Source organism: Nanorana parkeri, unplaced genomic scaffold (assembly GCF_000935625.1).
Source record: "Nanorana parkeri isolate BGI_ZX_2015 unplaced genomic scaffold, ASM93562v1 scaffold475, whole genome shotgun sequence".
Classification (NCBI taxonomy): domain Eukaryota; kingdom Metazoa; phylum Chordata; class Amphibia; order Anura; family Dicroglossidae; genus Nanorana; species Nanorana parkeri.
The window spans coordinates 809,796-823,521 of NW_017306743.1; the positions used below are offsets into that span (position 1 = coordinate 809,796).

At 43.2% G+C, this 13,726-nt stretch overlaps 1 protein-coding gene across 1 annotated transcript in view; it reads right to left on the reverse strand.

Annotated features, from left to right (window-relative positions):
- Positions 1-621: 621 nt before the first annotated feature.
- Positions 622-13,726, reverse strand: part of HUWE1 (HECT, UBA and WWE domain containing 1, E3 ubiquitin protein ligase) — a 121,077-nt gene continuing 107,972 nt past the window's right edge. The window contains 15 exon segments of the mRNA XM_018560716.1: positions 622-1,080; positions 2,733-2,923; positions 3,512-3,693; positions 4,687-4,804; positions 4,935-5,040; positions 6,477-6,764; positions 7,760-7,900; positions 8,064-8,181; positions 9,357-9,602; positions 10,022-10,177; positions 10,271-10,352; positions 10,732-10,859; positions 12,434-12,636; positions 12,750-12,882; positions 12,993-13,149. Coding sequence (XP_018416218.1) covers positions 978-1,080; positions 2,733-2,923; positions 3,512-3,693; positions 4,687-4,804; positions 4,935-5,040; positions 6,477-6,764; positions 7,760-7,900; positions 8,064-8,181; positions 9,357-9,602; positions 10,022-10,177; positions 10,271-10,352; positions 10,732-10,859; positions 12,434-12,636; positions 12,750-12,882; positions 12,993-13,149 — 2,352 coding nt within the window. The 3' untranslated portion in view covers positions 622-977.

Consider the following 13,726-nt stretch of genomic DNA (forward strand, 5'->3'; position numbering starts at 1 on the left):
AAACCTAATAGGGACCGGGGAAAAAGAAAAAAAATATAAATATGGGGTGGGGGAAATTAACCCTTGGCTAGATTGTGTATTCGTGTTTACATTTTACTCCCCCGATGCAATTTAACTGCTCCTCTCTCTGCGTCTTACGTGTCCCGTCACTTCACACTCTCACAAAGAAGAGATCTAATAGGAAAGGTGGGAAATGTCTTCGCAAGGTCTAAAAGGCCACACAACTTTAACGGCTGTCGGTCCCTCTCAACCCAAGTCTTCATAGGCTCTGTTGTTCGATCCTACCCACTCGCACCTTTCATCCCAACTCTACTTCCCAAACCTTCCCTAAAAAACCTTCCAACCACCACCAGAAACGGGGCATGAACAAATAATAATAATAAAAATAAAAAAAAACGTATTAATCAGGAAACTCCATTCAGTGGTTTATTTACAGGTAAACACCTCCGAATTTTTATTTGAAGCTGAAAAAATAGCGTAGGGAATAGTGGCTATTTCAGAATGAGAGTGCTCTAGTTTTCTTCTCCTCCAAAAAGGTTCTTTTGTGTTATTTTGTTTCACATATTTGCAGAAATTTACGTTACCATTTTTCACCAGCTTCTCTACCCTGCGTTCAGAGGTTTTTTTTTTTTTTGATTTTTTTTTTGTGTTTTATTTTTGAAGAGCTGTGTGTGTCAACTCATCCTTTAGGCAAAACTGAAGAAAAGCAAAACAGAAAAATATATATATTTATATACTTATATATAATTTTCCCCCCTGCTCCTCTCCGTTCTCTACATTCCCCCAGAGCAGTGATTTCAAGTCTCAGCACAGCCAGTTCGCCATTGGAAGGGAACCGAAGACAGGCGGCAGCTTTAGAAGGCAAGTCCCTCTTCTTGGTGCCAGCAGGGTGAGCAAGATAGATGCATGGCTTGGTTTTGCTTTTTTCCTCTCTCTTGAAGTCCAACAGTAGAAAACATTATACAGCGGGGGCAATCCTAGGCCAGGCCAAACCCCTCAGAGCACTCCTGAATGGCCAAAAGCAGCATGTGACGTAGCTTCTCGTAACTCTCATAGGCTGGTAGATCCAACTGGTTAAAACTGAACAAACAAGATAAAAGTTAACGTACAGCAATGACATGTTTACCGCTCAATTGTCAAATGTCATTTTATCTTTGAAGTGGTAATCTGTATCCCGAAAAGTCAGGAAATATAGGCAGTGGCCAGGTTTACTCAATTACAAAAGATTTAAATACTGTAATGGTCCTGGGGTAATCCAATATCCTCGTGACCAGATTACATTTTGAAGTTTCGGTATACAGCATTTTACTTTGCCTTGTTATGTGTCAAAGATTTTCACACATATGGGGCCTTATAATTAACTTTGTTTGTATTGAAAAATACTCCGTATATACAGTATGTATTTATACTAAGCAGAGAAATGTACAACAATACAAAACAAGAATGTAAGTTTTGTTCATACTATTCCATATATTTACAATAAATTATTTTCTGTGATTTATCCCGGAGTACAGGGACCTCAAATACGTCTAGGTTTGGTCAATAAACCAGTGTGTAGGCATTTTCCAGGACAATGGCTGGAATTCACCAAGGATGGGCTCGGGCGTGTTCGCAGCTCCACGTGCCGAGCCCGCCAGGAAGCTGACAGCGCCAATCACAGGCACTGAGACATTTCCGGATCTGTGCAGCTGCGTACCGGGAAAATGTCTCAGTACCTGTGATTGGCGATGCCAGCTTCCTGGCGGGCTCGGCATGTGGAGCTGCGAACACGCCCGAGCCCATCCTTAGAAATCACCAGCCGGTCTGAGACTGTTAATGTAGAGGGGCCACTGTGAATGGCTTAAAGATGACACACTAATGACCTAAAAAGGAAACTTTTATAGAATAATAATGATGACCGCTTGTAAAACTGAAAAAACAAAAAAACACACCTAAGATCAAAATCTTAAATGGGCAATGCATGAGAAACCGTCAGAGCCCACCAATCAGAGTTACACTAAAATGAAGGCCCTAAATTGATTGTTCTAACTCTGGCACGTGCAGGGATGTACAAGACGTATGTGTCCTAACCACATGTATAGGTGGTGCCTTACTCACGTACACGGCCACCCATTCACATGTAGAAGTGTTCAGGTGGCTGCACAGCTGCCCGAATCCCTACTACAGCGAGAGACCACAGGCATGACCCTGCCGGGCTTTCATCCTATCAATGCCTGGCCGTTAGAGCTACAATGGTGGCAGTGAAAAGGTTCATCATGCCCATAACTTGATCAAGGCAAAGTGGTTGCTGAGCCAACTTCCCCCTAGAGATCAGAGCGATCACCAGAAGGTGCTGCAGCTTCAAACGTAATGTATCCTCTGCACGGGGCATCATACAGTGGAACACTAATCTACATTAGCGCAGGAAGGGGTTAGGGTATTTAAGAATGTTCCACCTATAGAGACTAGCGAAGCCCTACTCCACATCAAGCTCCACTCAGTTTTCTATATCTGTTATAAAGAGGTCTGGGGGCCATTTCAGGTCTCTCTCACCCGCATGCTTGGCAAGTGGTTATTTGTATCATCTCTCAATGTGTTTTAATAACAGAGATAATCATCAAGGATTTGATCTCATCAGTAAACATGTGACTGTTCATCCTCCTCCACACTACCTCCTGGTGTTGCATTGATTGTGAACATACACGCACCCGACAACCTTAATGTGCACTATATGGCTGCACTTTGTTACTTACCACGTGTGAGCAGAAGGCAGCCTGTCTGTGGAGCGGTCGTCTCGGTGTATCTGGAATTTTTGGATGCCGTTCATTCCCTCAAGTGCGGCAAAGCCCTGGAGAGGTACCTTGGAGGTTCCAGTGACAAACTGAAGAAATTTGGCTCTATCTGCTTGGTCAAAAGAGCGCAGCGCCCTCCAGAACCATTGAATCTTTAATAAGAAAAATAAGACAGCGGTATAGTACAGTCTATCCATATGTTTTACTCCACCTAACACCCATTACAAGTCATTGTATGAAAAACCACAAGAATTGAAATTATGGAAATTCAAAAACTTCACGCATGGAACAGGATAGGATTTCTTAAACAGTTGAAGGGAATGGGATGGTTTTTAATCACTTTTCTGGTCAGGACTAAAAAAATAAAATTACATTTTTCTGGGTTTACTTCGTTAACCATGATATGATGCATACTACTGATGTAGTTTGCTATCTAGCTGGCAGGCGCAGCTCTATGTGAAGCACACAGTTGCACTGAAAGAAGTTACCCAAGCAGTGACTCTTATTAGAGACATTTTACACAAAAACGATTAGGCTGCCGTGGTGTTAAGGAAAGGCCGGCTCCATGACAGCCTGAGCCCAGAGATAGAGGGCTGAAGAAAGCTGTCCAGAACCCAAAAGTCTCAATTCTTTTTTAACTGGAGTTCAGCTTTAAATCAAATGAAAGTCTATTGTTCAAAATCTCTGCATATAGAAATAAATGACTGCTTCTTCTGCCACGCATTCGGTAAAGTACTCACCTGGATAGAATTGGATTGGTACTTATGATACTCTGTGTTGGATTTCAAGTCATCAATGTCTATTGTGGGCAGCCCAGATATTAACAACTCCAGTTCCTGTTCTGTGAAGATGGAGATGAGACGCTTGGGGATAATTTCATAGAACCCTTCCAAGAAAGCAGCTAACTGCTTACGAATGGCACCTGGAAGCAGAAGACAAAGGAATGTGTTATAGATAACGGACACATGCATTCTAACACAATGGCCCATAACAGGAAGTCAGCAATGCACGCAAGACAGCCAAGGTGGACCTCGTGCCATAAATGCTAGCTGCTATGTTGCCTTCAGGGCTTGTTCACACCATGTCCAGACCAGAACAGTTTGTTCCCGGATCAAAAAAACATCCCGATGGTATTTTCGGTGCTCTGTAAACACCAGGGCAGTCCGTTCCGGACCAGACAAAAAAAATACTGCTCGTCTCATTTTCTCTGGAATGCACTGGAACGCATCAAAAACGCATACAAATGCAAGGCAACGCACTGGAAGGGACTGCATTTGAAAGCCCATTTTAAGCTTTAAAAAAAAAACCTGCACCAAAACATGGTAAAAATCGCTTCAAAATGCACTGCGTTAGCAGATGTGCGCCAGATCTGGTCTTGGCATGGTGTGAACATAGCCTCAGTACTTCATACACCGCTGACATGGTTAAGCATGCAGGCCGAAACTAAATTACTGATCTGTATACTTGGAGTGGGTGAAGGAGAAAGAACTGAAGCCAAATCTAGGCAACAATTTTGGGGAGTTCAGCAATGGCAACCTACAAATCTCTCAATACAGGTTTCCTTTTCTGGCTACTCAGACATCCAGACTGCTAGGAAACGAACAGAAGTGGGCCTGCCATGACAGAAATATGGGGGCAGTCAATTCTGTTGCCTGGCTATCAGGTGTCAAGTCCATGCGTCACAATCACTGAACATGCATACCGAAAAATTAGTCTGAATTCCTCATTGGTTTATTTGCTTCCAATCAGTGACTCAGTAACGACTTAAGACAATGCACCAGCATGACAGCCAGGAAACAAGCAGTTTCAGTAGGAATGGTCGGTAATGGCAGCTTGCAGTACTTCCCAGTGCTAGCTTTATAAACAGAACAGCTACAAGCACCACATACTAAAAACAGGCTGCCTGATTCTTTACCTGTCATCTTCATCTGGCACACAAGGTGGACATATTCCTTCTTGTTATCTTCTGTGACTATAATATTTGCACCATTGGGCTTCAGGTCACGCACTTCACACACTCCGAATTCCTGGACCTAAAACAGAGAAAGGAGAATGTAAGGACAGCGGGAACTATTGGGGCCTTTGAGTAAGGCGACCTATAAATCCCTCCATCTGAGGTGATTCACTCAGGATGACCCCGCATACAATATAACATTACATTACCTCAGTGCTAAATGTCAAATCATAACCCAGTGTGGAGACATCATTCTCGAGCAGGTAGACCAGTCCCTGGTAGAAGTGATAATCCTCACTCTCCATGTCAGTGTATCTGCAACGTAAAAGTTGTATTGTGGATATGGGGTCTAGCATTTCTCAATGTCAATACCAAGTGTCGGGACAACAAAAACCTTACAAAAGGAAATTATAGAAAAAGCCACAAATCTTTGAATTTTTTATGCAGATGGCATGTGCTCATATACAGGCCATTGGATGTGTGACATAAGGAAACTCAATTGTGTGCATTTGTGATGTACAGAAAATGTACCCAAGCAATTGCAGATCCATTCCTATGGGGAGTCTTACTTATGGCGGCCTCCAGAGATCCTGACAAGTACAATTCTCCCCATAGGAATGAATGAGGATGCAGTACACATGCAGATGATTCTAAAAGGACGCTTAACCGCTCCGGACAGAGCTACGTGGTGAAGATCGCTAGACTGCAGACCAAGGTAAGTATTTCTCCAGGTGGAATGCACTCTTGGAATAGGAGCATGCCTTACACCACTTATACCAAAAGGTGCCAGATTTCTCAAAAGAAGAATTCCAGAAATTTAAATAACTTATCCCCACACTGCAAGGGTTAAGTGATTGTTTTTAATTGATCAAGAAACACCGCTTGATTAAAAACTGGTTGAGGAGGACTGAGATCCTCTGATTTATACACTGGAGCCATCATTTAACTCTTAGAGGAGACTGAACACAGGGGGTAGATAGCGCGGTGTTCTTTTGTTTAAAGAAGTGCTTGTTTTGTCTAGGGGCTAAAAAAAAAGGGGAGTATGCTCACGTGATGTTTGGTCCTGTCTGACTTCTAGACCGGTCCCCGGCAGACTAAGGACCGCTGACATCATGCCTAATGCAGTTCCATTGACTTGCATTAAGATGTTAGGATGCCAAGTGACAAGCCAGAGCAGAGGGGGAGAGAAATGAGCGCTGATCACTGCAGGACTGAGGTGAGTATAATCGGATTTATTTTAGCCCCCCCCCCCAGACAAAACAAGCATTTAAGCCTTGTAGTGTGGGGGGTTGTAAGTGACCACACATTTCACGGTCTATGGAGGAGCAGCGTTTTCACCCTCCGTGGCTCACTTCTGATTTGTGGTGTTCTGTAGTTCAGAGGAGACCTAGGGAGGTCTGAAAACGGGGACTGTTAGGTGCAACATGGCCAGAGAGCACGGGTATGGTCTGGATATCTGGCAGGTTCAACCATTATTTTGCAGACAAAACACAGGAAACGTGCATGTATTGAAAAGAAGTACTGACTGTTTTTTTATTTTGCACACATATCCCTCCCTTTGTTCCGCACACTTAGCACCGCTCCAAGCTCACTCCCATGATGGACTACAATCTTAATACAAACTAAACATGAGATTGTAGTCCATCACAGGACAGAAACAAAAAAACCTGGAGAAAAATCTAGAAATGACCAAGACATTGTGAAATATGTGACATATAAACAGAGCTCGGCATAATGCGATGACTACATACCTGACTGATTTGCCCAAGATGTGTTTGTAGAAAGAGCGTGTGAAGTAGCACTCCAGTAGCCTGTTGTCGTACACTGCCTTTGCAACTATCCGACCAACAAACTTGAAATAGCTGAGGTGGTTGGGGTTGCAGTGGGAAGAGGGGTTAATTGTGTAGGTGACACGGTCCCCAGGAGATGTGCGGAACAGGGCATACATGGGGTTAAACATTTCTCTGGAGATGATCATGTACCACTCTCTTAGGAGTCCTCCAGCATCCTGACCTTCTTCCCCTTCAAATACTATATACCTGTAGGCAGAAAAACATATATGCTTTATAATGACTCCATGATACAAGAGGCACATCCACCTTTACAGACATAATCAGGAAGCAAAAAAGCCAATTAGGGAGAAGGCCGCTCCTCTTCACCTGTACTTTTTCTAAAAAGCACATCCTACCTCTTCCACCAAGGCCATGTATCCCAAAGAACTTGTGCATTGCAATAATTCTGTGCCAATCAAACTCCTTGGGGTATACCGTATATACTCGAGTATAAGCCGAGATTTTCAGCCCATTTTTTTGGGTGAAAAGTGCCCCCCTCGGCTTATACTCGAGTCAGCGCCAGCGCGTCATCTTACTTACCTCGCCGAGCGTCGCGTCACTGCTGCTCGGTGTGCGGCGCTCCGAGCGGGGTCATCTGGCAGTCTCCGGGTCCTAATTTAGGTGGCCGGAGACTGCCAGATGACCCCGCTCGGAGCGCCGCACACCGAGCAGCAGTGACGCGACGCTCGGCGAGGTAAGTAAGATGACGCGCTGGCGCTGACTCGAGTAAATATACGGTATATCAAAATATCCTTGATTAAGGAATTTGCCATTATCTGTTGATCTTCATTTTGCTCTTGTTCACCAGAAAGTTTTTTTTCTTGCAACTTCTATAGCACTTCAGGTCTGCAAGTCACTGCCTGCTCTAAGCCCACTGTATGAAGAAATAAGACCTGGGAATGGTGTAAAGTCGATTTCTCTATCTAAAGAAGGCATTACAAAATCATACAGTTTGATTTAAAGTGGAACTTCAGACAAATTCCCCCCATGAGATAGAGCGGGGTAGAATTTGGAAATGGGAATTTGATTTCCCTTTCCGTAGTGCCTCTGGGACAGAATGTAAGGGAAATGCCCCCCAGATGGAAAAAAAGCAATAAAACCTGACAGAGGTTCTAAACCTTCCTCACTATCCAGAGTTATTATTTTCCAAGGAATCCATCTGATGCAACACACCATTGGAGAACAATTCCTGCGACACTTACAATCTGTTCTTCATTTCTTCTGGGGATTTACGGTGCAGTTCCCGGTAAGAATCTTCAAACACATGGTCTCGTCTGACATGTACAGCCATGTCCTCCTTCCTCAGTCCTTCATCTAACCGCTCAAGTTCTTGGCGGAAATATCTTTTCAGAAAGATGAACAAGGGAAAAACATAAGGATAAAGATTACTAAACTATTACAGTAGCTTGTAAAAAAAAAACCAAGATGTCCTATAAAGCCAGGTATTTGACTAGTGCAACTGACAGCATGGAACAACTTATTTGTAAAAGCTTTGACTGTACATACTTGCGTTTGACATCAAAGTCCAGGACTCTGATATAATCAACAAGAACAGCAAAAGGTCCATCAGCTAGATGAGTTGTAGACTGGCGGAGGATCTGGTTTAACACAGTGCGGTGAGTCTCTGAAGAAAATAAGAAAAGATGTGAGAAGACTTTATTTTTTCAGTTACACATACTGAGGGAGAGCACAACAAATTTTTAAATCTGAGCAATATTACAATTTACGGTACAACTGGACAGTAAGCTTGCACAGTATCAGGTTGTGTGTCTGCTAAGCACCTAAATTTATAATTCACTGCAAAATGACAGAGGATTTAAGTAGTAAATTTTTTTTGCTGATAGAGGCGCATCCCTACTTTCTTTCCTCCCCGCTGGGCGCTGCTCTGTGTCCGAGCGGGGAGGAGAGAAAGTTTGACAGCTGGCCGAGTGCTGCAGGAGGAGAGCGCTGTGAGCTGCCGGCGTCTCTACTCCCACACCGCTCCAGCCTCCTATCACAGTCCGGCAGAGCGGAGTGTGGGCGGAGACAGCCCACGCTGTCACAGGAGGCTGAGCTCTCCTCCCTGCACCGCTCGCTCAGCTTGTGACAGCTGAGAACAGATACAAAACATTCAGCGATCTCTGCGTGTGGTTACTATATACTCAATTATGAATGAATGGGAAGTGATCTACATCACCTCCTGTTCATTCATGATTGTGGTTATAGTAACCATACTCTGTCCTCATGTTATGAATGAACAGGAACACTCAGTATAGAGGATTCCTGTTCATTGATAACAGGGGCTGCAGAAAAAGAGATGGAGGACTCTGTGTCCTCAATCTTTTTTCGATTTTAAAAAGGGAAATATCAGGGGTCTGTTTAGACCCCTGATAGTTACCAGAAGCCCCTAAACGTAAAGTAAAAAATAAAAATATTTAATAAAAAGTGATTAAAAATAAATAAAAGCAAAATATTTTTTAAAGATTTAAAAAAAACTAATAAAATTTTTTTGGTTTCGGTAAGACAAATTTTTTACATTTCGGTTTTGAAATTTCCATTCCAGTGCACCTCTAGATTTAATGTCTGAATCAGATTGCAGGTTTGGGGGAAAATTATGCAAAATTCTGATAATGTGAGCCAAGAGTGGTATCACAGGTTTTCGATTTGCACATTTTACATTACTGAACATGACCAAGTTAAAAAGCACGGAGAGACAAATGCTATGTAATATTGCAACACTGACAGATTTATAGTCAATCAAACGTTGCAACATTTCCAAGAGATTATTCTAAGGAATTAGCATGCTTCAAAGGGCCTTACCTGCAAAGCGCAGGAACTTTTGTGTGTCAGGAGGCAAGCTGGATGAGATGTGCATAGATGAGGGTTCCCTTGAAAAGAAAGGATCTAAGGAAGAAGGCGTTGCGGGGGTGAGAGGTGCCGGGGACAAGGGAGGAGGCTCGTCTTTTATGTGAGCCAGCTGGCTTTCCCGAGTATCCCGTACAGGTGGCTTGCTTTCTCGTTCCGTTGCATGGACCAGGAAAAAGGCTTCTACAGCTGGCTGAAGTACTGAGAGGAAAGAGAGAGACGCACACATTAATGCTGCATGCATACAGTTTAGGAATACAATGCAGCAGCTTATAAGAAACCCTTCTGTTAATTGACTAGCACTTTTGCTAACTATAATCTTAATAAACAGCAGATGTTCCTATGGTCTGAAGCTTTGTGTAATTATATTCTTGTAACCTCCTTATTGATGCCTAATATCTTGGGCCTGTGTCAATAGGCTTTGGGCTTGGGTTACTAGTGTCAGTTTGACATCAGTTCAGAATTCACTGACAGATTAATTCGACCTGCAGTCTACCTCCTTCTGACCCGCTTTGAGTATTTCACTCCCAATAAGTTGAACGAAAAACCCGCCTGATGCAAACACATGCCCGTTAACGAAGGCCCATTTGCAGTAGGGTGTACATGATGCCATATTATACCTAGTACAGCATGCTGGTCATGTGACTCCTCCAGCTCTTTCAAACACTCTCCTAACATGTCCCACAGTTCATCCAAGCTCAGTTGATCACTCAACAGTGGCAACTCTGGTAGTCTCTCCTCCTCTTTCTTCTCTGCAGCTTGAGATCCTTCGGCACCTAGTGATTACAAGAAATGCTCAGAACCCTATGGATAAAGACATTTCCCAGATCCCAAAACCATCCATTCCCACCCACTGGTTTTACACTGACCAACTGGCTGAGTATCCTGTGTAGCAGGTGAAGGCTGGTCAACATCCATTGGAGACTCCTCCCTGCGTGCAGAGCCTTCGGCCTAAAGAAAACAAAGAAGCGTTAGGAGGACGTTTATTGCTATGGGGTGAAACAAAAGGGGGTAGAAAGGTGAGCAGGGTGATGATAGCAGGAGATAAGTGACGCACAGCAACAGCACACTGTATAATGCCATGCGTTCAACATCTAGTATAGATTTGCAAAGCAAGGTGCTTCAATGCCACTATAAGCAGGGGAAAACATGCAAAAGATTGACAGATAACTAGTATGATTATTTAATAAGCAACAAACAAGAGTACATGGAACAGTTTCTAAACAGGCCAATTAAAAGCTGAATAAGTAAAAAGCTCAGACATAAAATAAAAAACAGGGAGGAACAAACTAAGGATGGATGTTCTGCCAGCGCCAGTCATCATGCTAACCGTTGCAGTTTGCAGCTGTCTCCGCGCCCTTTGACCCTCACGTACCATTTGTATAATGGCATCAGCCTCAGCCTCCAGCTGCTGCACAGCTGCCTGGATGCTGCTAGCAGAGGCCAGACTGGCAGCTCCTGCAAGAAGATAATGACAGTAAGTCAATGCGGTCACACCACCATATTCAGTCATCATTTGCTCAAAACAAATTAATTCCAGCATGCTTAGGAAAGCCAGTGAGTCAGAAGCTGAACTCCAGACACATATAAAAGGCATTCTTTTAATCAAGTATTGTATTTGTCAAAAAAGATCATTACATTCAAGTTTAGCAGCCATTTAAAACTGAAATCTAGTCACTAAAAAAAAAATATATATATATAAAAAACCTAACTGGTTACCCAGCCCATTCATTCACCGCCCCCCCTTTCATTAGCTGGCCTTAGTTTATAGTTGGCCCTAGTGGATATAATGGAAAAGTCAAACAAGCATTTTGGGATACTTTGCCCCCTAACTTGATGGGCAATAGTCCCACAAGCACTCCTGTTAAAGCAATGCATGAGGCAGTCTAGGTTTTACATAAGAATGTCAGAAAGGAAACATCTAATGTTTATGGGCACCTTTAATCTTTTCCAAGACTGCCAAAAGACACGAGATGTCAGTAATTCAATGTAGACATTCATGGACCAAGTAACGATAGTACGTTTGGGCATTCTGCATAGACAACCCTCTAACATCTTGAATGTGATTTTTCTAGAAATAAAAATCACATTCACTCAGAAAAAAAACATGCAAATGGGAGCAGCTGCGGTTTTTAATGTTGAGAAAGTCTCCAACCCTCCTGGAAATGTTGAAGAAAACAGTAGCACCACTGAGAAATAAATGTGTTGGGCCTGGTTCACACCTGGGAGTTTTACAGCGCTTTCCTACGCGCTGTAAAACGCTCAACATGTGAAAACCAATAATTGCCTATGGGCATGGTTCCCCCTTGCGCGTTTTACATAGCGTAGAAACGCGCTGAAAAACGCCCTACGCCCAAAGAAGTACAGGAGCTTCTTTGGGGCGTTTTTCCGTGCGTTTCCATTGGTATCCCCGAGTGTGGATCGGGGTTAACCAAGCGTAAACCCCGAGCCACACTCGGGAATACAGCGTACAGGTCTTACTAAATAAGGAAATCCCCCCCCCCCAAAAAAAATCATACCGCCAGTGAAACGCACGTTTCACTGAATGGAAAAACGTGCCAAAAAACGAGCTGAAAAAATACGCTCAGGTGTGAACCCAGCCTTAGAGAGCATCAGTAAGTGCAGATGTCAAACAATTCAATAATATCTTCCATGAAAAGCAATGACGAATGCCACTTTAAAAGAAACCTGGCAACAGATACATGGGAGCTGCCAGTGCTGAATTGTTTATGAAGGTGCACATTCCAATTCTGTCATCCTTAGCCACACTTTGATACTTGGCTGTCCAGACACTGCTGCTTGTTATGCATCAGCAACATACTGATATGCATATACTAGTTCTTGAACAGTAGCTTGCAAAGTAATAGAAGGATAACAGTTGTGGTGCTTACACATACAATCCTGCAATGGCATCTTATAATTCAGTGATGACCGGTTTCTTTTAAACCATCGGTTCGGACATCAAGGAAGAAATTGCCGCTTAAAGCAAATATCCTTTACCTATGATAACCACATTGCCGGACAAGTCCTACCTAATCTACTGGTCTGCTTGGCTTTCTTGTTGGCTCTCCTGGTGTCATCTCTGAGCTGAATGATGACCTGTAGCACTCGAAGGAAGAATTTCTGTGTGGAGGTCTTTGATGTCAGCATGGACATTGAGGGTAACTGGAGTTCTCGTCCCCCTAATGGCCGTTTCTGTGATGCAACTATAACAACATTCTCTGCGATGTCGAACCTAGATTGCAAAGACATAGTAGCATGAGATCTGACAGTAAATTCTATTCCTCTGAATAATACATAAGCAATCACAATTACCAAGCAGTGATGACTCCAGGGGTACACACTCACCTGCTTTGCATTTTACCCTTGGGTTTGGTGTTGTGAGGCTGCTCTTCAGGCAACCCATCAGGTGAAAGTACCTCACACTGTATTCTCCTCTGCTGATCAAGATTATACTCTCGTAATTCCGCTAAAAGAGTACCTGGTTGGGTGATAAAACAAGGATATATAATTTTAATATACAACATATTATACTAAAGGCATCAGTTTGCCTTGCAGAAACCAAGCCTAGGCATTTACTTTAGTGCTTACCTATCTGCTTGCATAGGGTGTAGCCTAAATGGTGGGCTCCACTGAGCAGCAGCTTGAGTACAGTGTCTCGTGTCCCAGGGTCACCTCTGGACAGTTGCAGCAACACATTTGCTGCATCCTCCAAGCCTTCCTCTGAACACGAATGAGATGTCAGCACCTTGAACAAAAGAATCTGATGTTAAACACAGCACTGAAAAAAAGAACTACCCTTTTAGCACTTTAAGTCCATTGTTTGCCTTTATAGTCCTGTAGGGTGGCATATTGTGAGTTTTAACTCCTTTTCACTTTAAAAAAAATGCTCTAAAATTACTTTTTAAAGCAGAAGTGTTTCCTGATCTCCCGCTCCACTGCCCTATGTTGGCACAGATAATGTGGAGAAGAGGAGAGGGGGAAATAGTAGTCCTGTGACAACGCTGCTTCTCCATAGTTACAGTACAGAAAATGAGCATGACAGTGACAGGAAGATTACCGGATGGATTTTTACAGAGACAAAAATCCTGTTTACTTGATCGTACATTACAGGACATCGATAACTAATTTTGGAATGGATAGGAGATCCAAAAAGCAGACCAACACAGGGAAAGGCAACAGCAAACAGGGTTAAGGTAGCATCTGCAGAGGTCTTGGTAAAAGTGAACCTGGTGGCAAGCCTTGCAGATTTTGGAAATTGAAGCTTGAGGCTAAAAGGCCCAAAAGCACTAAACACTATGTAGAGCAAGCCGTTACTAGAAAGG